This window comes from Ruditapes philippinarum, unplaced genomic scaffold, assembly GCF_026571515.1.
Source record: "Ruditapes philippinarum isolate M1 unplaced genomic scaffold, ASM2657151v2 ctg605_1_1_1_1, whole genome shotgun sequence".
In the NCBI taxonomy this organism is placed as follows: Eukaryota; Metazoa; Mollusca; class Bivalvia; order Venerida; family Veneridae; genus Ruditapes; species Ruditapes philippinarum.
Window position 1 is genome coordinate 36,448 of NW_026862846.1, and position 23,334 is coordinate 59,781.

The 23,334-nt window shown below is 33.7% G+C and overlaps 1 protein-coding gene across 2 annotated transcripts in view; it reads right to left on the bottom strand.

Moving 5' to 3' along the window:
- Positions 1-23,334, bottom strand: part of LOC132720382 (polycystin-1-related protein-like) — a 173,676-nt gene that overhangs the window by 18,650 nt on the left and 131,692 nt on the right. For both annotated transcript variants that reach the window (XM_060704511.1, XM_060704512.1), the window contains 3 exons: positions 21,032-21,271; positions 18,298-18,585; positions 1,881-1,997 (listed from right to left, as the gene is read on the bottom strand). In XM_060704511.1, the coding sequence (XP_060560494.1) occupies positions 1,881-1,997; positions 18,298-18,585; positions 21,032-21,271 (645 nt within the window). The remainder of the gene's footprint in view (positions 1-1,880; positions 1,998-18,297; positions 18,586-21,031; positions 21,272-23,334) is intronic.

Genomic DNA, 23,334 nt, shown 5'->3' on the forward strand with positions numbered 1-23,334 from the left:
TCAGCACTAACACCAAAACTTTAATAAAAAGCCAAAATAACACAGACATAAACATTGACTGAATAATATACTGGACAAGTTTTAACACTAAATGGTCATTTTACAACATTTTCTGTAGTTAACAAGTCTACACTGCAGACTCATAACCATAAAAACTTCAAACTTTGCCGCCTTTAAACGAGATTTTTTGCAATAACACACTCTAACAGGAATCTGTCCAAGGGCTTCCTGCTAAATCATCCAATTTTTTTTCAAATTTAGGCCTCTAGACAGAAGATTAAAAATCCCTGTGAAGGAATACATATAAGTAGTTAACAAGACTTAGTGTGCTCAAAAGTGCTTATATATACAGTTTACCCCTTGAAAAGTTAATACTCAAGCCTAGGAAAAAGTTCGGAATGTTGTCATTTTAATACGCCATTCCCACAGACATAATGCCAGCACATGGAGAGTTCAATCACCAATTTCTATTTTTAGACAAAAGCCATATTAAGACAAGAGCTATTATTATGGTTGAAAAGTACATCTTAAAGTTTAGCTTGCTGGCAAAAACAGATTTCTTCCAAAGCGATCAGTGCAGACCAAGTCTAGCTGCCATATTTGTGCCCTCTGTTTCTGGTCTGCACTGTTTGCTTTTCAATCAGTTAATATTTTTTTAAATTTCCCTAAAAATCATGTATGGTTTTGCCCAAATTGAAATATTTTTTCATTTAATTGATTGGGTTTTATGTCAGACCAACACTAACTGTCAAACTTTCCAACTTTACTGATGGAGGAAGACGTCAGGGTGCAGTTCCGTGCATTATTTCAGGCACAAGCAGGCATCGGGTAGAACCATCAGTAAGCTAGCTTGAAAAACCCCCTTTAGATGAAAGAATCCAAAGTCCCTGGAAGAAAACAAACCCATAGTGGTGAGGAGCAAGTGGTTTGAAGTCAACCTCACGACCATAAACACCCTGACATTTCAATTCTGATATTCTTAAACCACTTTAACTACTAATACACTATCCCTAGTCCAAAGCATGCCCATGTCCATTACATCAATTCAGTAAAGATACTGCTCCTACTAATGATTAATGGACTGTTATAAATTCATGGCATTGAATGTATATTATATAAAATCAGCAAGGGTAAAAGTGTTAAGTCAATCCTGTATCATACATGTATATATATATAGACGAAATGAGCCGCATCACGACAAAACCAACATAGAGGGTTTGCGACCAGCATGGATCCAGACCAGCCTGCGCATCTGCACAGTCTGATCAGGATCAATGCTGTTTGCTTACAAACCCTATTACAAGTAGAGAAACTCATAGCGAACAGCATGGATCCTGATCAGACTGCACGGATGCGTAGGCTGGTCTGGATCCATGCTGGTAGCAAACCCATTATGTTGGTTTTGTCGTGACGCGGCTCAAATATTATCTGAGATTTTCCCATTCTCTCATTGTGTCTTTGGAGACTACATTAACTTCCTACTGAGATACTATAATAGGACACAAAGTCTCAACATCTATAAATAGAGCTCGTTTCTGAACAGTCAAACAATGATCGCATTAAATGCACTTCTGTAATTCTGAATAAAGACAGAATGTCATTATCTTACATGCAATATGAGTTATGGAATGTTGAAATTGAACGGTAAAAATAAAGTTCATATATCTTAATGAAGCTAAGACTTTTCCATCATAATCAATCTGGATCAAAACCCAGTCACCATATTAAGGGGAAAATGTTGAAATAAGTACTGAAAGAATAGGGAACAGTGCAGACCATGATCCGACAGAACTGATTAGTTGTGCTAATCTTGTTGTGCACTTATAAAACTTATGAAATAAAGATCGGACACTAACATTCATTCTGTCAATATATCTTACCTTTGGTGGCTTGTTTGGAAGTTGTATTTGTATTTCATTGCCTGGTGGTAGATCCACAACGTGCAACAACTTCCCCTCACAGTCATACACATTCAGTCCTGCTACCAAACTTTGTATCTGAAAGTATACAGAATATAAACATTTAGTATTCAGAAAGAAAATAGTGAAAAGGTTCAGTAACTCTCAGAACAACAGCAGAAATGATAATGTGTCTATTCAAGCAAACCATTTTCAAAGCAAGAAAACATAGTAGGGGATCATACATAAAGTATTCTACAATACAGTAAGTTTTCAAAGAATAAATTATATTATGATGTCATGAATATGATGTCATATCACCTAATCAAATGATGTCAAAATATATACAAAATAAACCCTTCCCCCACTTCCCCTAACCCCCACCTCCATTTCTCTACCCATAAAATTCAACACACATTTCTTCAAGGACAATTTTCAATTCACAACGCCATCTAAATTGAAAAACGGGAAATACAGAGTTATTTCAGAAACTTGATCAATTTAGAGGAATATCAATTTTATCAGAATTGTTACATAAACCTATTCGCCTACTGGTGAATAAAACTGATGAATTAAAACAGAACAAGGTGCCAATAACGTATCACCATACCTTCTCTTTTCTAAATTGTAATCTCCTGCTATCTGAGTCAAAAATGCAATTCTACAAAAGCTACTGCAGCACGATATATCAATATTCCCTTAATGAAACCTGTTCGATATTCCAAGCAATTAAAAGCCCCGCACCTCTCCGTACACTATAAATGTTTTTCCAGCAATTAAAACATTGCAGAAAATCAATTAACGAGCCCTGGGAATACCTCCCCCACATATGGTATGGCGTTTCCTCTCGCTCACTTTTCAAATGGAAAACGGATTTTCAAATTTTGCTGAGTAACGTTAGAATAATATTAAAATAACATGTGTCGGCCCCAAGGATCATCTTCGGAAACGGGAAACGAACAAAAAAAATGATTAATAAAGCTCAATAACAAAATGTCTACTAGATGTAAACGTATTTAATAAATGTGAAATAATATCGCAGACAGAAAATTTTATTATTTTGAAATCAGAGTGAACAATGTTACACGAGAAGATTAATATTTGAAGACTGAAAAGTAATTATTTTATGAAAATGTTGATTAAAACGGTTTCTATTGCTGTAGAAAGTGTTTATTCATACTGGTTAAAAATACACGTAATATACTTCAATTACATGTGCATTCAGTTTCTTTACCCTAATCGATACAAATTGTTACCTTGGAGCAGTAATGGGTTAAGTTCTTCTAAATTCAATAGGTTTTAACCAGTTATTGCACTTAGATGAATAAACCATATGGTTGAGCTTGCACTTTCATTTTTACGAAAGCTTAACTTTCAAGGTATGAAAATTTCAGATTAATGTGAAGGGCCATTCCCTTAAATTGGGGTAAAACAACATGTACTTCTTGCAATAATGGAAGAAAAAAAAAAGAAAATAAATTTAATTTTGGTGTAAAATTAACAAAATTTTAAAGAATTTTCTTGGGAGGCAGAATTCTGTAGCAAACTTATTATTATATTTCAGCATTGTCTTTACGAAAAACTTAATTTTTCATCTAGGGTTCCTTCAATAAATTAAACACCTTCAATAAATTACCCAATTCTTGGGAGATATGTGGTCTTCAATGACATAAGGTTTTATTGTAGTATTGTTGTTCAAGTATGAAAATAAAAAATATTGGCACTTAAAATAACAAGCTCTTCCATGTGACCAATTCTCGGAGAAAGGTGGGTGGGGGAATGGCCGGTGTGCATTTGGCAGAGAAATTACTCTACATAAAACAAGGCCTTAAAATAACAAGCTGTTCCATATGATCAACTCTCCAAGAAAGGTGGGTGGGGGGTGGCCGTTGTCCATTTAGAAAAGAAATTAATCTTCTTAAAACAAGGCCAAAAAGAAATTTTTTTTGTTCAACAATACATTTGTCACTTAACCATGGTAATAAGGCGACAGGTTGTTGTACAAAACGCTCTCCTTGCAACTACAGACAGCCAGTAGAACACCCAACAATTTGATAGACGAGTATTAGCATAAATCAGAGAAAGTTCTCTGCGAAATTCTCATTTGCATAATGCATTGGGAAAATGCTTGCTTATTCACGTGAACTGTCACTCTAATTAAACGAGTTTTATGTCTTGTTCCAAGACGAACTTGTCAATTTGGCACAATGCAGACTCAGCCATGTTAAGCTGAATACCATTATCAAATCAATTACGATAATAATAAATATTTACCAGTTACTCCCAAAGCTACCTAGACTTGTTCCCCTTGAATATTTTTTTCCTACTATCTTTTTTTTAAATCAAATATTGTGTTTTGAACATTCGATTTTGACAAGGTTTTTCCATCTTCATGAATAATTTCAGCATATACTTCATTAAGATACTTTGAAATAATAACATTGACACTAAAAAATTTAGAAAATGGACCTAAGAATTTCTCCTTTGTGGCTTATGGGTGAGCTATCAAAATTGTAGCCACAGTTTATCTCTACGTGATCATAAAAGGCGACTAAATGAGTCCGAATAACTGGAGTCTATGCATCTCTCAGCATTAGCACTGGTGAGGTGATTTTAACTCCTGATGTTCCTTTAAGTTTGTTACACCCAAGGTTAGCCAAAATCATATTTCCTGTTTTGGTGTTGTTTGACATAAATTGTGTTGGTGCACTATAAAACCAAACAAAATGTAAGAATTTCTTTAGTTTTAGCTCTGCCATTTAAGTTTAACATTTTTTCACTATCAAAATACTAACTAAACTATCAACAGATTGGTCAAATGTATAAATTCTGTAAAAACAAAAAAAAACAACAAAAAATCACCTAAACAATCGAAGATGTCAACCTAACCATGTACTTCAAAACTTAGTTTAGTTCATTAAAGACCAAGCCAAGCACAAGAGATTGTCCTGATCAAACATCCATGTCATCAATTACAAAACGTTCATATCCAATAATTTCAATGAATACACATCCCATACAACTAACATAACAAAATATTCCAAACAAATAGTTTTTTAAATGTCTGGACAAAAAACCAGTCTTGGGATATCATTATATCCCGTGGTAACGAAAGAATAAAAAGAAATTCCATAGTCATCTTAAGTATCCTACTATCCCATGTAAACAACATTAAAACGCATAATGAGACTAGGGAATTGCCAATTGTCTTAAAGTTTCTTCGAGTTCCACTGATACCAGATGGAAATTAACAGAAATGCTTTTATAGCAGATATAAAATATCTATAAATGTCCCATCGACGGTTTATGAAATTTCCAGAATTCCAGGAGAAAATATGCACAATACCGTTGACAGTATAAAACAACGACCTTAATTATTCCACATTAGGAAAAAATATCTAAATTGGGAAAAAAAATAACGAGAGGTATCGAGTCAATTAAATTTCAGTATAATTGGCATCCCTGTATTTTATCTGTCACGTTACGCGGGGAGAAAGAATCGATCAAGGTCGTTAATTAACGATATCGATGATTACTTCCACGTTCTATTAGATAAACATCCATAGATTCCGGTGCATACTTTCCACAAACCTGTCATTCGTACAATACAGACGGCACTGATAGAGCGGCATAAACAGAATTTGATGTAAATTAAAACCTGATTGGACAGTTGACGTGTCAATTATCAACAAGCTGTTTCATCGTTCTCTTTTCACTAGACAACGTTTCTATTGCAGAAATTACCTAATATTTCTTTAATTTGCTGCAATCGACCACTTTCACTTGTGTTGGCCAAATTTAATTCTTGTTTTTTGAATTGGCATCAATCACCTGAATTTTCAAATTTGCTACAATCAATAGTGTGATGGCATAGCTGAGTGGTTAGCATGTCAGGCTAGAAATCTAAGGATCGCTATCCATGCAAGTTCAAACCCTGTCAGGGGCAATCCGTAGTTTCAGAGTTTGTCCATAAGCTATAAGCTTCCTTTACAATCAAACTTAAAATAAATTCTGCATAAACCAACAGTGCTTTTTTAAAATTTGCTACATTTTCAAGTTATAAAATGCTGAGTTGGCTGGTTTTTTGTTTGATTCGAAAAAAAAAGACAGGAAAATATCAATATAAGGAAAAGTACAATTTTCAACTATTTACATGTTTTTGTACAAATCTTTAAATCAAATTCATATAATGCAAAACTGAAAGATCAATGAACTATATTTTTTTCTTATGGAAATAAACCCATTGTTTAATACTAAGGAAGATATTTGTATCTAAATTTGACATGACAAAAAGGCAAAGAGCACTTTTAACTTCCAGGCAACAAGTACTTCCTCTTTCATTTCCTTCAACTTTGTAGTTCATTCCACTTAAGTTATAAATTTCTATATTGTGTTTGTTTTTATTTCATTAATATACATGTACATACAATAAATTAATGATTGCATTATAGAAACCAATATGGGTGACCGCTTCAGGAAATTTATTTTTATGACTTTAGTTTATTTTTATGACTTTAGAAGAAAATGCAAAAAATGCCCTAAAACTTGTTGCTAACCTTTTTACACTATGTTTCTGTCTATAATTATAAAATAACAGATCTCAACTTGAACACATTCTTTTTGTGTGGGGAGTACAATAAACAATTGAATGTTTTTTTGTTTTTTTACAAAAACATTTTTTTTTTTTTGCAAAAATTGTAAAATATTTTTTAACAACATGTCACTGCCCATACTGTTACTCATGTTACGCTTTTATCAGTAAATAAAACATGGAAATGCCAGAAATAGTATCCCTATGCACTCAAGTTGCATTTATACCCTGAACGCGTAGCAGTATTAACACGGTACCACCTTGTACGAGGGTAAGATAAAATCTTGCGATACGAGAGGAAAATATTCAATTATTTAATTAACAAACATACAGATAGTTCTGCTTAGAAGTCACGAGATCAAAGTTCTTTATCATGAATTACTATTATATGACCTTGTGTACATGTTACAAGGTCTCGATTTGTTACACGATCAACATGTACACATTTCTGAAACGTGATCGAAAACACAATATCACTATTCCAACAGGATATAGTTATGACTGCATGGGTTTTTTTTTATAAACACATATTTCCGTAAGTGGAAATTTTACTTTGACACATGTTTCTTTGTATGTGAATAATTCCTATAGACAATGAGAAAAGAATACCACAGTTTGATCTTGGTCAGGCCCTGTGTTGCATTTTTTAACGTTTCTACACAACACTTTTCTAATTTGATGTTGGTTTTTTCAACACACCTGGAGGATTTTTTTAACTCACCATCTGGCTTAGGTGCCTTAAGATCTAAGTCCATAGAAAATCACATAAAAAATGCACCAAACTGTAGATGAATTTACACGTCAATCTTGTATCTTATGATCTAAGTCCCTTGAAAATCGTCCAAAAAAATACACAAAATCATGGATAAATTTACACATCAGTCTTATTTTTTTTCCCCAATTACTTGTTGTTTACGATAAACTAGTATTTATAAGCTAGTAAACAAAATCAAAAATTTACACATATATTTGTATCCAATTTGCTCCAGTAAACTTCCCAACTGAACCAGTTAACTTCCTCCAAATCTTTCAAAAAACATTTGAAAGTTTCACTAGTTTTTTTATCAATATTTGTATCTCAACATTTGTATATCAACCACCATGTTTGTACCAGTTTGTGTTACCATCTTAACACCTTGCATCCTTAAGTTTTTAGGCAGGAAAATTTTCATACCATCAGATGTGTCAAATATATAAACAAACAATTCACACAAACAAATCAGATATCCTTTTTTCATTTATCACAAAGTCCCCTCCCTGCCTGACCACAGGTGTTCAAAGAGGAATGATCCTTTATTAAAAAGATGTATATAAGATTGTCTAATGAAATAAAAACAGTCACCTTAGTGATGATACATTTAATTAAGTCAGTTAACCAGCCTTACTTTACTATACATTATACTAAATGTCACTGACCTTAGGCCAACTTAAATACCTGTCAAACGTATTAAAAATTCACAAGAGTTACCACAATGTTGTTTACGACTACCTCAAACACTCATCATCCATGTTAAATTGTTTTCCTTTGTAACACCACACAAACAACAACCAAAGTTATTTTTATTTCTATAATTTTTGGGGGAGGGTGGAATGGAAGGAGTGGGGGGGGATGGGGGGTTAAGTTACAATGACACTATTCTCAGTCATATATGGCGAATTTCAAGCTAAAATAGCGACTGAGCCTTTTTGCATTATTTCAGATACAAGGGGGTAACGGTGGAAAACCACCAACATTTCGTGACGGTGGCCGGATAACATCCTCTCATGAAACCAACCTAATACACCTGGAAACTGTAAGCCATATAATTAAATTATTATGACAGATGCTTCCTTTATTTCAATTATGAATAATTCTGAGTCATTTAACGTAAAAAAAACCACACTTGGTTTAAACTTGGTTAATTCATGTGGCCAAGTCTCAGGTGTGCAACTGCTAATGCAGAAAATATCATTTGTATAATATTTCAGGGGGATCCCCATGTCATGTTGTTCTTGTGTCAAATAGGACACGTAACTTCATCTGATTACAAAACTGACTGACTAAAACGTAGATATACAGACTGACTTGACTTCACTGACTCAACTTGACTGGACTGGCAAACATTTTCTTAATTTTCAGTCAAATCTTAAGTCACATCCGGACAGTTCTGATCACCTGGCAACTTTCATGCTGCAGTGATGGAGCGATGCTGGAAGAAGCCGAAGATGCCCTCCTGTGTGCACAGTAAATTTAACACATGTCAGCAGTTATGAAGAACAAAAAACTTTCCACAACACTTCTGCTTAAACAGCGCCCTCTTCAGAAAGGTTACATCTTGCCCACAACTATGACATAAGAAACAAAGTAATTCAAAAATCGGTACCTTAACAGTTCAGAATCAGGATTCCAATTCAATACTTCAATTTTTGTTTGTTTTATTTTACGCCTTTTCCCAGCAGTATTTCAGTCATATAGGCGGGTAGTTTCCTAACCATCGTTCCTGGAGAGTTACACCAGTACTAGACTACCTTCCTCCGCGCTAAACTACCAAATCATGTCCCGGGGATCGAACACATGCCAGAGAGGTAACTAGATTAGAAGTCATCGATCTAACCCCTCGACCACGGAGGCGGTATCAATACTTCAAGATTCACTCCGAAGTAAACAAGAAATAGGACTAACCACGATTATTACTTTTTGGATAGAGAAAAAAACCAGCTGGTATTTTATTTACCTGTACATCAGCTACAACTTATATCATTTTACACACCCAGGCACATATTATCTGCTGATCAAGCCATTTCCATATTAATTATTTCAAATATCCCATTCATACCTTCAAAAAAAACTTAATCCAGTTTCATACAAAAGATGAGAAAATTTATATAACACACAATGAGAACGTGAACTTGGAGTGCAAATCACTTTATATCTGTCACATAGACAAGCTATTTCATCAAGACACAATTACACTTAAATGGTGGTATTTTGTTTTGACCTTTTACATGGTTCGAAACATCTTGGGTTTTTTTTCCGTATGAATAGATATATAAAATATAAATTTACTATCCTGACAATGGGAATATCGTTTAACAAAACTTATTGAAATTAATTACATTTTCAAAATTCATCAACAGATAAATCTTTAAAATGAATATATCACACAACATATAAATAAACCATTTAGTTATTTAATAGGTTTTCAAGTCTTAATTGCCCTGAATTTAGGACACGTTGCCTTGAAGCAGTGTCTTAAGGGTATAGTGACTCATAATGCATGAGAAAAGTCAAAACATATGCCATACCATTTCAAGTTTTTTAAACAACCATTCAAAGTAGCATATTTCCTTTTAGTTATAGTTGCTTAGAATACTGAAACCTTTCAGGTAATGGTCACAGGTTCAAAGTCCATTTACCAGGGAGTAGTCTTGTGTAAGTGGTCAAACAATTATAATGGCTGATTTAAAACAGGTCTCAATTTTATGACATCATTTCTGGGAGTTTAACTAGCTGGGAATTAAAATCATTTGTCTATTTTCTGCCATATGAAACCTTATGTGTGGCCCATATAATGTATGACTCCTATTTCAAAAATAAATGAAAAGAGATCTTTAAACAAGAGGGCCATGATGGCCCTGAGGTCGCTCACCTGTATATAGGCCCCCCAAACTCCCCCCCCCCCCCAAAGTTGCAGGGCCAATTTAACCCAAGGGCTTTTATTTGCACAAACTTGGTAGACACCCATAAGAAGATGTTTCATGCTAAACATCTAAGCTCTAGCTCATTGGGCTTTTTAAAAGAAGATTTTTTTTAAGTTTTTAATATACACATATAGTTAAAAACAATGACACCCCTGGGGCCGGGCCAGTTTTGACCCCAGGGCTTTTATTTGAACAAACTTTGTAGACACTTACCAGAAGATGTTTCATGCTTAATATCTAAACTCTAGCTATTTGGGTTTTTTCAAAGAAGATTTTAAGTTTTTGCTATACACATATAAAGAAAATCAATGACCCCCGGGGCGGGGCCAATTTTGACCCCAGGTCTTTTATTTGAACAAACTTTGTAGACACTCACTAAAAGATGTTTCATGCTTAATATCTTAACTCTAGCTATTTGGGTTTTTTCAAAGAAGATTTTTTAAGTTTTTGCTATACACATATAAGGAAAATCAATGACCCCCGGGGCGGTGCCAATTTTGACCCCACGGCTTTTATTTGAACAAACTTGGTAGACACCTATTAGAACATGTTTGATGCTAAATATCTTAGCCATAGCTCTTTGAGTTCTTTAAAGAAGATTTTTTAAGTTTTTACTTATATGCATATAGGGAAAATCAATGACCCCCCGGGGCGGGGCCAATTTTGACCCCAGGGCTTTTATTTGAACAAACTTGGTAGACACTTATTAGAACATGTTTCGTGCTAAATATCTTAGCTCTAACTCTTTTGGTTCTTTAAAAGAAGATTTTTTAAGTTTTTACTATATGCATAAAGGGAAAATCAATGACCCCCTGGGGCGGGGCCAATTTTGACCCCAGGGCTTTTATTTGAACAAACTTGGTAGACACCTATTAGAACATGTTTGATGCTCAATATCCTAGCCATAGCTCTTTGAGTTCTTTAAAAGAAGATTTTTTAAGTTTTTACTATATGCATATAGGGAAAATCAATGACCCCCGGGGTGGGGCCAATTTTGACCCCAGGGCTTTTATTTAAACAAACTTGGTAGACACCCATTAGAACATGTTTCATGCTAAATATCTAATCTCTAGCTCTTTTGGTTCTTTAAAAGAAGATTTTTTAAGTTTATACTATATGCATATAGGGAAAATCAATGACCCCCGGGGGCGGGGCCAATTTTGACCCCAGGGCTTTTATTTGAACAAACTTGGTAGACACTCACTAGAAGATGTTTCATGCCAAATATCTAAGCTCTAGCTCTTATGGTTTTTTAAAAGAAGATATTTAAAGTTTTTTCTTTCGGTTGCCATGGCAACCAGAGTTCTGCATGGAATTAAATTCTTTGAACAATTTTTAAAGGTGACCACCAAAGGAACATTCCTGTGAAGTTTGGATGAAATTGGCTTAGTGGTTTATGAGGAGATGTCATTTAAAGTAAAAGTTTACGGACAGACGGACGGACGACGGACGGACGGACGCCGGACGAAAAGCGATCACAAAAGCTCACCCTGTCACTTTGTGACAGGTGAGCTAAAAAGATAATTAAAAAATAAATAAATCTAGACACAAACACACATGTATTTACATACCTGTTACAGGCAAATAAGCACACCATATGGTTTAAATCCTAATTAATTAATTAGCCATTCAATAAATAAATCAAAGTACAAGTATGTACATGTATATACATTACGAATTCTATACATACGTACTCCAGTACAAAATTACCGTCTGCACATTTCAACATATATATATATTTATAAACTATTACAACGTTCTACTCCTGTCAATCAAGGCGACCCGGTGCTTCTAAATTACTTAAGTGCGAAAACCCTAATAGCGTCAAATACGACCCTAGCATGTCAAACCTAATATACTATGCAATACGAGTATTGTTTACGTCAAATGGACTGTACATGAAGATTGCAATATTATTCTCAAATAACTACCGAGGTTATTAAGGGAACATACAGATTGTATGTAATAAATCATCCGCTAATTAGACAGCCTATAATAAAGAATATTCAATTTGTTCAGTGTGGCAGAAATTTTTTTTCTTCGGTTTAAAAATTTACGAGACCTTGTATGACAAATTATTTCAAATTGTCATTACGGCCGATACATTGTGACAATTTTATCTTTACTCCATTAGCCGATTTAAATCTTTCAAAAATCGTACAGCAGATATTTCTATCTTACATTTTCTCTTCATTATAAATAAATAGTAAAATATAATGACGGAAAAAAATTTTGATAAAATAATTTTTTTTCAAATCCTGAAAAAGAAAACATGATTAAATTTCTACAATAAAAGTATACTTTTCACAAAAACTTTCAAAAATGTTCCAAAAACACCTTTAAAACTTTAAAGTTTGATTGATGTACAACTTTTTTTATCGTCTAGCCATTCATTGCAAGACCATTTATGAGAATCTTCTTTAATTTAGTTTCTCAATCAGGCACAGACATGGAACAAAAAGTCAAAAACAAAAAACTTTGCTTTCTATAAAGAAAAGTTGCCACATCATTTACCTGTCTACTGATTTTGTAATAATCTTCAAAGCTTTTTTTACAACAGTCAAAGTATCATTTTCCAGTCAATAATTGGATTTACTTAGCCACATTTTATATATGCAAGTATGAAAGCCTCTGCAGTTTCCTGGTTTACAAATGAACAGATATTTCCTTGAAAATTAAAATTCCAATTCAGGCACCATCCTCATCTCACAATTCTCTATACTCAATCAAGCCCTACTTCCAATCAACTCTTATTTCATACACGGCTTTTTTCTATATAAAGTAAGATCTCAATCATCGCAGATAACTTTTGTCAGATAACTGTAACAAATTCCAGTCCACAAAACAGAAAATTTGATGCAACACGCATTTCTTATTCCTTCCACACAAGGAGAGTAAAAAAGTTTTCTTATTCCATTACACTTCCTATGACGCAAACAAGAGCACACTACTTCCTTCATGACTATTTTCACCTTTTCCTCCGAAGAGTATCTACTCGCCTCATTTCGTTATCATTTTACCCGTACATTTGCATCAAACATGTTGCACTTTTTCCCGTACAACGATTGCACAGTTTAAACTATGAACAAATTACATGGTCTTTCATGCAGACACCTCTATAATTACGACATATCATTTTACTTTATATCCACAATGAGTAAGTGGCCAAAAATGCAGAGAATTGATGGTTAAACTTGGGACGTTTTTATCCCAACAAAGACCGTTTGAGGCCAGTACTTTGCATACTGGTAAGTGTCGGAGCAAAACCAATTCTCACGAAAAACTTTTGCCTTTAGATACGTGCTCAACAAAGCAAATGAATAAATACGACTTTTGTAGTTCAGTTTTGTTTTGTAAAACGATCATTTGTGCATGAAGATGAGAGGGGAAAAAAAGAGATGAAAATACGAAAATAATTAATACACAGTGTGTTTCGGTCTTCCTTAGTTTCCTGAGGGCATTCCGGTGTCTTGTCGACGCGTCTGAATCAAATCATAATAAATGTAACTTTCTTTATAAAAGCATGCTTGCGTCCTTGTTAAACACATGTTTTTCGGCTATGAGAGGCCAGTCATCATGTTTATTTTTCATTTGAAACATCAAAGTAAGAATACTTGTACAAAGCTTTGCCCTTGGACTTACTTTGTTCACTATGCTATTAAACATACCAGTAATAAAATTTATACAGGTATACACTAGATTTTTAACAGTCATATAATTATACACTACCAGCTTAAGAACACACTAAATATCTAAATGAACTTGTCCATATTTCAAGCTGGACAAAAAACAGTCATCAATTTTAGGTAAAAATTTCTAAAGATATACTCAATCCTTGATTAAAATATTTTAACGACAGATATTTATTGAATTCTATGAAATTTCTTACTAAATATGTCTAATTTGAATAAAAATTCTTACTGAATATGTCTTATTTGAATAAAGCAATGAATGAATAAACTATGTATGGGAAGCTGCATTCCCTATTACAGGTCAGATAAAGTTGGTCTTTTCCTTTCGATTACTTGTAAAAAGGCATATTGTGGACAGTACTTCATAAATAAGGTTTCACAGATTATTATGAAAGTCTGTGTTCCATACATCAGGATAAAAGTGCTTTGCCTCAGGCTTGGAAACTACTCACAATTGTCTATATCAATAACAATTTTCGTCTACAGGATTAATGTTGACATAGTATATGAATAACATCATCAATTCTATAGATTTCCCAGAAGGGGAAAAAAAGAAGAATAAACCTCCCCATAGCAACCACTACAGGGGTCTATCTATAGCAATAATCAGACAGCCTTTCCATAGCCACAGTCAAAGAACCTTTTTATAAGAACTATCATGAAACCTTTTCATAGCAACCTAGCATATAGCATTTCCTTAGCAACAATCATAGAACCTATCCATAGCAACTATTGTATAACCTCTCCGTAGCAACTATCATAGTAGCCTGTCTATAGCAACCATCTTTTAACATCTCTATGGCAACAATCATAGAACCTCTCTATAGCAACCATTGTATAACCTCTCCACATAGCAACTATCATAGTAGCCTGTCTATAGAAACCATCTTTTAGCATCTCTGTGGGAGCAATCATAGAACCTCTCTATAGCAATCATCACATCACCTCTCCATAATTAACATAATATAACCTCCCCATAGCTACCATCATTATAACCTTTCCATAGCAACCAACATATAACCTCTCCATAGCAACCTTCATATCGCCTTTCCATAGCAACCATTATATAACCTCTCCATAGCAACCATCATATAAACTCTCCATAGCAACCATCATATAACCTCTCCATAGCAACCATCATATAACCTCTCCATAGCAACCATCATATAACCTCTCCATAGCAACCATCATATAACCTCTCCATAGCAACCATCATATAACCTCTCCATAGCAACCATCATATCACCTCTACATAACAACTTCATATAATCTACCCATCAAAACAACTATAGATCTTTGTTTCCCATAGCAACCTTCACAGAAATACTGTAAACATCTTCTATTCAGACTTAATTGAAATGATATTGATTAATTTAATTACTATTATAATGATGAAATAAATGTCTGGTATACGTAGTTAATTTGTGCTGACTTTGGACAGTGACTCAAAGGCATGTGATTCAATGCTCAAGACATATGCTATCATTATTAAAGCAGCACATGACTCGACATTCATGCTTATTGTTTCATGAAATTTTTCTTGAAAATGTATTTAAAACTGTATCTAAAAGTAAAATATTGTGAAGTGAACTAAGGAAGTTATTAACTGATTGCAAACGGCCCTTACAGTCCATGAGAAATTACCAAAAAAGGTAAAACTATACACAAATAGCTCTTAATTACTGACTTAAGTCACAGAGCAGAAATATGGTGAAAAATACTGCAAAAACTATCATTAAATGACATATTCATGCATGTGATTACTTGAATCTTGAACCTTTTTACTTTTTCTTAAATTATCTTAGTTCCTTTTTTCTAAAGTTCGATTTTCTTGTATTATTTTGGCTTATCTTGAAGCATGCAGCTTTATGATTCCTTTTTCAACAATTAACTCAAGCAATTATTAAAATAACACTATCCTTTTCAGTGCTTGTCAATAAAATCATAAATGTCATATTTCTAGTTACGGTTGTATTTGTTGATTAGAAGGTGCAGCACAAAACAGCACCACATGACAAGATACTGTTAACATTGCATCCATTTTATCAATAATTATACAGAGAAAGTGGTTGAACTTCCGGGGTTAAAAAGTGATCACAAATTCTTTCAAAGTGAGATTTCAATGAAACTCTCGTCTTAATGAAATATAAAGAACAAGTTTAAAGACGGTGTCGAAATCTGGAAATAATCTGGCAACAACAAAAAAAAGCGCGTTGATCCTTATTGGTCGAGACAATCTTTTGGCGATTCTGAAACAACGATCACACCTATTAATGCTAAATAAAGTATCGAGCAGTAAAATTATGAGAAAATTGGTGAATTCCCAAGACTTAAGCTGTTCCCAGTCTCTGTGCATGACAACTGGAGATTTTACCGTGATTGAGTATGCATAGATTCGGAGGAAAATTATATTATCCCCAGTAAATTATATATCCCACGCAAGCTTTCCTAGTATCGGAGACCTTTAATTGTATATTGAAGTTTCACCGTGTCACAAAAAAAATTGGTCTTGAGAAATTATTTACAGTCGTCTTTGAATGGTGTATTGAGAAAATGAAGGAAAAAAAACCCCGACCAGATCGAATTAAAAGAAGTATCGACATTTCAACACACCAGAGAAGTTATTCCAAGACTCAAAAACTTGTGTTTCAACCTTCAGAGGCTGTTAACTGACAGTTTTAATCTTACACAATGTACATTGTGCTTTTATCTAAATGTTTGACCTAATTTATATGGCAGAATTACTTGGTAGAAAAGAGGTTTACTTTAGAAAAGGGAAATGCTTAAAGTAATAGTACCTTGTAGTCAAGTAATGGAGCGAAAATTTTTATATAATGTTGTCGTAATGAACGTAACCAGGAAATACAATAAACTATACAACCTTGAAGGAAACACTAACTTTGTGAATAAAAATAGTCACTTGAGGACAAATAATTCCAAGGTTGTCATTTAAAATTTTCTCAGAAGGTCCGTTATAAATTTGCTGCAGTCATTTGCAGTCTGTTTGGATTTTAAGGCATAAATCTGAAGCAGTCATTTTTTAAAAACCTAAATAATGGTTTAGACTGCACGGACGTGCAAACTCGCCTATCTAACTGAGCAACCTACAGTGCCACAGCCCGTACAGACTGGTACAGAGTTCAGGCTAGCCTGATTCTATACTAGTGACAAAGGCTTGTATAAGGTAATTATGCAAAATACATAGTCTGGTTTTACTTATTTTCTCTTACTAATTTTCTTCTTAAATAATTTATAACATTATGCAAGTTGTATATGTAGTTACAGTATGACTGTATTAATGGATCAACAATCAGATAGTCATGCATAACTGTAGCCAACACTATCAAACTAGACCTATCACTGAAGGTGATTAATACCCCCACCAACAACTTTGACTTTTTGAAAAAAAAGTAGTCTGAAGAAAAATTTGAACACAAACTATCAACTGTGTACAAAGAAATATTTCAATTAATTGTAATCACAACTGGGGTCTCGAAATAAGCTTGCTATACACCAAGTTTGATTACAATATCTCATTCCTAACTCTAGTTATTGTCAGGAAACCATTTTTTCTATTTTTAGTAACACTGTAACAGTGACCTTGACCCTAGGGGGTCCAAATGCAAAACCAATCCAGGTCTTCATATAAGCTTGCTATACACCAAATAAGATTACAATATCTCATTCCTAACTCTAGTTATTGTCCGAAAATCATTTTTCGTAACGGTGACCTTGACCTTGACCCCAGGGGGCCCAAATGCAATACCAACCAAAGTCTTCATATAAGCTTCCTTTACACCAAATTAGATTACAATATCTCATTCCTAACTCTAGTTATTGTCCGGAAACCATTTGTCTATTTTTCCTAATGGTGACCTTGACCCCAAGGGGTCCAAAAGCAATACCAACCCAGGTCTTCATATAAGCTTGCTATACACCAAGTTTGATTACAGTATGTCATTCCTAAGTCAAGTTATTGTCTGGAAACCATTTTTCTATTTTTAGTAACAGTGACCTTGACCTTGACCCCAGAGGGCCCAAATGCAATACCAACCCAGGTCTTCATATAAGCTTGCTATACGCCAAGTTTGATAACAATATCTCATTCCTAACTCTAGTTATTGTCCGGAAACCATTTTTCTATTTTTAGTAACGGTGACCTTGACCTTGACCCCAGGGGGTCCAAATGCAATACCAACCGGAGTTTCCACATAAGGTTGCTATATACCAAGTTTGATTACAATACCTCATTCCAAACTCTAGTTATCGTCCGGAAACCATGATGTGGACCGACCGACGGACCGACCGACAGACCGACCGACAAGCTGACTCCTATATACCCCCCCTAAACTTCGTTTGTTGGGGTATAATTACCCTAAAGGAAAAAGAAACAAAGAAAAGCATTATGAAGCTGAGCAACAAATAAAGGCAGTACCTTCTTTCTGTCCTCCAAACCAAATGGATTTAAAGTGAATGATGTCATGTGACTCTGTATACACTTCTCATTGGCTGCTTTACCAACTATGACATCATCGATACTGCTTCCCGGTCTAGAAATCTTTGCATTACTACTTGAGCCCAAATGAGAGGGGACTTTAAACTTTGTCTCTCCGATTGACAGGGTATGATTGTCAGACACGGAGTGCCTTGATGCCCAGACAGATAAAACCTCACTAGATGACATCACCGGCTCTTCAAATACAAGATGAAACTTCAGCTCATTCTGAAAAATAAATAAATAAATTAAACACACAGCAAAATAAATCTCGCCAGGGTAGTAAACAATGCACATATCAATGATGTCTGACTGTCTTTGTATGTCTAACCATTTAGTCTTACATGTTTGTCCATCTGATTGATTATGTCTTACCGCCTGATTATACATGTCTAACCATTTCGTCTAAAATGTCTTACCATTTGGTCTTACATGTCTTAACATTTTGTCTTAAATAATCTTACCATTTGGTCTTACATGTCTTATCATTTCATCTTACCCTTTTGCCTTAAATGTCTTACCATTTGGTCTTACATGTCTTACCATTTCATCTTAAATGTCTTTCCATTTTGTCTTGAATATCTTACCATTTCGTCTTAAATTTCTTACTGCCTGATTGAACATGTCTTACCATGTTGTCTTAAATGTCTATTTGGTCTTACATGTCTTACCATTTTGTCTTAAATGTCTTACCGCCTGATTGTACATGTCTTACCATTTCGTCTTAAATGTCTTACCATTTCATCTTAAATGTCTTACCATTTCGTCTTAAATGTCTTACCATTTCGTCTTAAATGTCTGTCCGTCTGATTGTACATGTCTTACCATTTCGTCTTAAATGTCTTACCATTTTGTCTTAAATGTCTTACCATTTTGTCTTAAATGTCTTACCATTTTGTCTTAAATGTCTTACCGCCTGATTGTACATGTCTTACCATTTCGTCTTAAATGACTTACCATTTCGTCTTAAATGTCTTACCATTTCGTCTTAAATGTCTGTCCGTCTGATCGATTATGTCTTATCATTTGATTGTACAAGTCTGATTGTGTAAGTCAGACAATGTCACCGACAGCACACAAAGGGTTCAAAACTATTTTTCTGTCATACGAAAAAAACAGCATTATTCCAATTATTTATAAAGCAAGCTGTATAATACGACAGGTGACCTTTTCTATGCTCTTACTAAAATTTTTATGTCTATCAATATTTTTTAAGTAGATATAAAGATCATGAGGGATTAGAGTAATTCTATTTCAATAGAATTCTCTTGTCTGGAAACATAAATAATTCAATAGACTTTATGCAAAATAATGAACAATAAAAGATGGTGAAAAAAGGTTTCATTTTTGTCTTTTAAATTTTTCATTTTTTTCAGAATTGTTGAAGAAAACCTTTTTGTACTTGGTAAAATTAAACTTTATATACAATGAAATTTCTTTACTTGTGGATATGCTCACTGTGGTTGAATCATTTTTATAAAATTTCTGAACTTGAAGAAAAAAATTGCAAGAATTTTAAGGTATACATAGTGTTTTGGAAAGCTTTAGCATACAAATTAAGCTTCGAGAATTTGCATGAATTTTGAGGTGTCATGCTTTGTAGAATTTCAGCATAAAATTAAATTTGAGAATTTGCATGAAATTTCAGGTGTTGCGCTTTGGAAAACTTAAGCATAAAAAATAATTTTAACCAATTTTTATGAATTTTCAGATGTGCTTTGGAAAAATTTAGCATAAAACCAACTTAAACAAATTTGCATGAATTTTGAGGTGTTGTGCTTTTAGAAAACTTTAGCATAAAAATCAACTTGAATGATGGATAGCCTACATTTAAGCTGGCGGCAGTTTTATGTTCATATTAGGAATTATTGGGTGTAAATGAGACGGTCCTTCAAACCAGTTTCTCTCTGACAATTTATCATTGATTGATGCACATGCTAGAAAGCACTTTGTTTTAAGTGACAACAGGTTTCAGATATTCTTGCAGATCACGTAAAAAAAAATGAAATCCTGTTTCACGGTCATGTTCTGTGCAAGTTCAATATTCTCTGCGACAATTCTCTGCATACCAACTGACAACAGCTTATTCTACATAAAAAAATAACATATTATTTCTAGGACTGTTTCTCAGAACATGCAATGTGTTTTCTTTAAAAATTTAGATATTTGCTTCAATCTGTTTTTTTTTTTTTTTTGGAAATTTTATAGAAAACTTGTGTAACATTGTACGGCCAGGACTATATGGATAAGCATAACTTATAAAGAAGCTTGCATACAAGAAGATTTTTTTAAATGATAAATTAAAAGAATTGATTGACAAAATGAATGCTATCAATAATGAAAAGTTTGTACAAGTATCTCTTAAGCTAATGTCATCTTTTAAAATAAATATAAATTTCTTTACAGAAACAACCACAACATTTTCTAATTAATACAAAACTTCTTTTTTTTCATATCCCAATAAGACCTTTCTTGTGGCCAAAACATACAGCCATTGTAGAATAATATACGGGTTCTTTATTTTTGGACAGAAAAGTCAGAATCTAATAGTGATGTCATATTCCTGTCAGATTAACAGTAACACATTATAACACTTCACAATTTTAAAATCTTCAGTTTCTATAGGGCATTGCAAAATTTGATCATAATAAAATTTCTAGAAATTTGTACCTACCAAAATCAGTTTGTTGACATTCTTAATGGCATTGTTTATCATCTGTTTATGCATATACTTGAATGTCTCGTCTTCAACCTCGTCCAGGTCCATTGTTCCCTTGATGATGCTCGATGCCGTGGCAACCACAAGCTGCACCAGATCTCCGGTTGGCGTGAGCTCATCTTGGTATACTTTCTCTGCACCCACACACACTGACTCTAATATCTTCAGGGACAGATAGAGGGAGCTAATGTCCAACTGAAAAAGAGAGAAATAAAACATATGTAGTTAAATATTATAAAATTGTAGACAGGAAGTCTTAATGATAAAACATCAAACAACTCCTTACAATCTTTTGACCTGTGAATCACAAATAACACCAACATGCCCTTTCAATGGTGAAAAGAAGATAAATCTATTTTTAGATTCCGTGACCTTGATCTTGACCCAATAAACCAAAAATTCCACAGTCATAGAAGACACCAATATCTCATGCAATAAAATCTGATGCAACAAGTAATGAAAAGTTTGTTTCTTTGTAGGACAAATCTGCAACTTTTAACTATATGCTCCACAAAAGATATAGCATTAAAGGACAAAAATGAACACAAAAGGTATAGCATTAAAGGACAAATATGAACAAATTATGGAAAATGACATAATATCCAAACAAAAAAAATCAAGATCAAGGTAAGAAAATCAAAATTAGAAGAATTGGCAAGTGATTCTGATCCAGTGCTAATTTGCTGGAACTTCATTGAAAATTTTTTACAGTGCTTTGATGGTGGTGAATGATTGTAGGGTACATCAAGATATAGAAGAAACAACAAATGTGTCCAAAAGGCTTGGATGCCTCCATATTTCAACTGTTTTGTCAATCTACTGTTGACTGTGTGACAGATGGACAAGGGTAAATCTATTCCCCTCTCCACCAAACTCTAAGCGGGGGCATAAAAACTAACTGCAGAGTATAATGAATTTTAATGATTTTATGAAAACATGGTAATGTGATGAATTGTCAATAACAAACTTGCATTAAATTCTCGAATAAGAATCAATGGCAGCTCCATTTTCGCTCATTAAGAATGAAGATAAAGAGGTTCATATTTTAAGTGCTTTTATTCATATTGATTATTTCATTTCATTACCAAGAATTTACGATTTATGCAGTATCTTGAACTTTGTACAATAAATTGATAAATTATACATGTACTAATAGACTCTGGAATTAAGAATTATGTTTTTTTCCAGCTAATCCATAGGTACAAAGCCTTGAAAATTAAGCTAAACAGATTGACGACTAATCTTTTGTGACGGGTAGTGCGCCGTGAAGCTATAACGGTAAAAGTTTGTTTGTACCTAAGAGTTAGCTGGGAAAAACCCACATTTGCCGAGTCCCGGATAATGTCTATTGAGTACAAATAAATGTATATCATCGCATATCTATGCTTTTGTTACAATTATTGTCTATGTCCTCCCTAAGGGTAGTGACAAGCTCGTCTCTCAATGCAAAGTACTATTACAAATGCACTTTATTCTTCCTCAGGGACGTTATTATTCTGCATCATTTTCCCGCCACTAAATGAATAAACCATAAATAACACAGCTTTAACAAACTATATCCCATCAAATAACTATAATTTTTTCCGCTTTTCCCATCACGTAATCCCAGTTGACTCGGGAAATTCCAAAATCAATTCCAAATTAAATTCTAACTCCACTTTTAAACACATCTACAGACAGGAAATCTGTTACTATTCCCATTCTGTCGATTCTAATAGATGAACTGTCGACAGTTTTCTTCTAATTAAGACCTTTAATTTCTGGCTGCTAGCATTAAAGCCTAGCAACAATGGAAATCCATAAAGTCTACTTCTCAATTCATCTACACGATTAAAACAATTAACCTTCTGCTCAAGTTGATTTTTTTTCCTTTCCAAATCAATAATGAAAAGTGAAAAGAAAAAGAAATTTACATATTCTCAGAAGGCAGGATTTATTGCCTAGTCTATCAATTAACACGATTTTAATACAATTTCCATGATAGGTTATATCTCCGTGTATATGGAAAATTTCCAGCCTAACTTTTCTCACTTACATTCAGTTAATTCTCATGGAAACTTGGCATCCGCTGTAGAATCTCTAAACATTTTCAAAATTCGCAATTTTCACAAATTGGAACGAAAATCAGCATTGTTTTTTTTGCGTGTAAATATATATGGCTTAGACTTTCAGCTGACAAAAAAACGTAACTTCATTTAATAACATGTAAAACATGTCCAATAAGAGAAGTCTAAAGAAATAAGCATACAGTGCTTTCA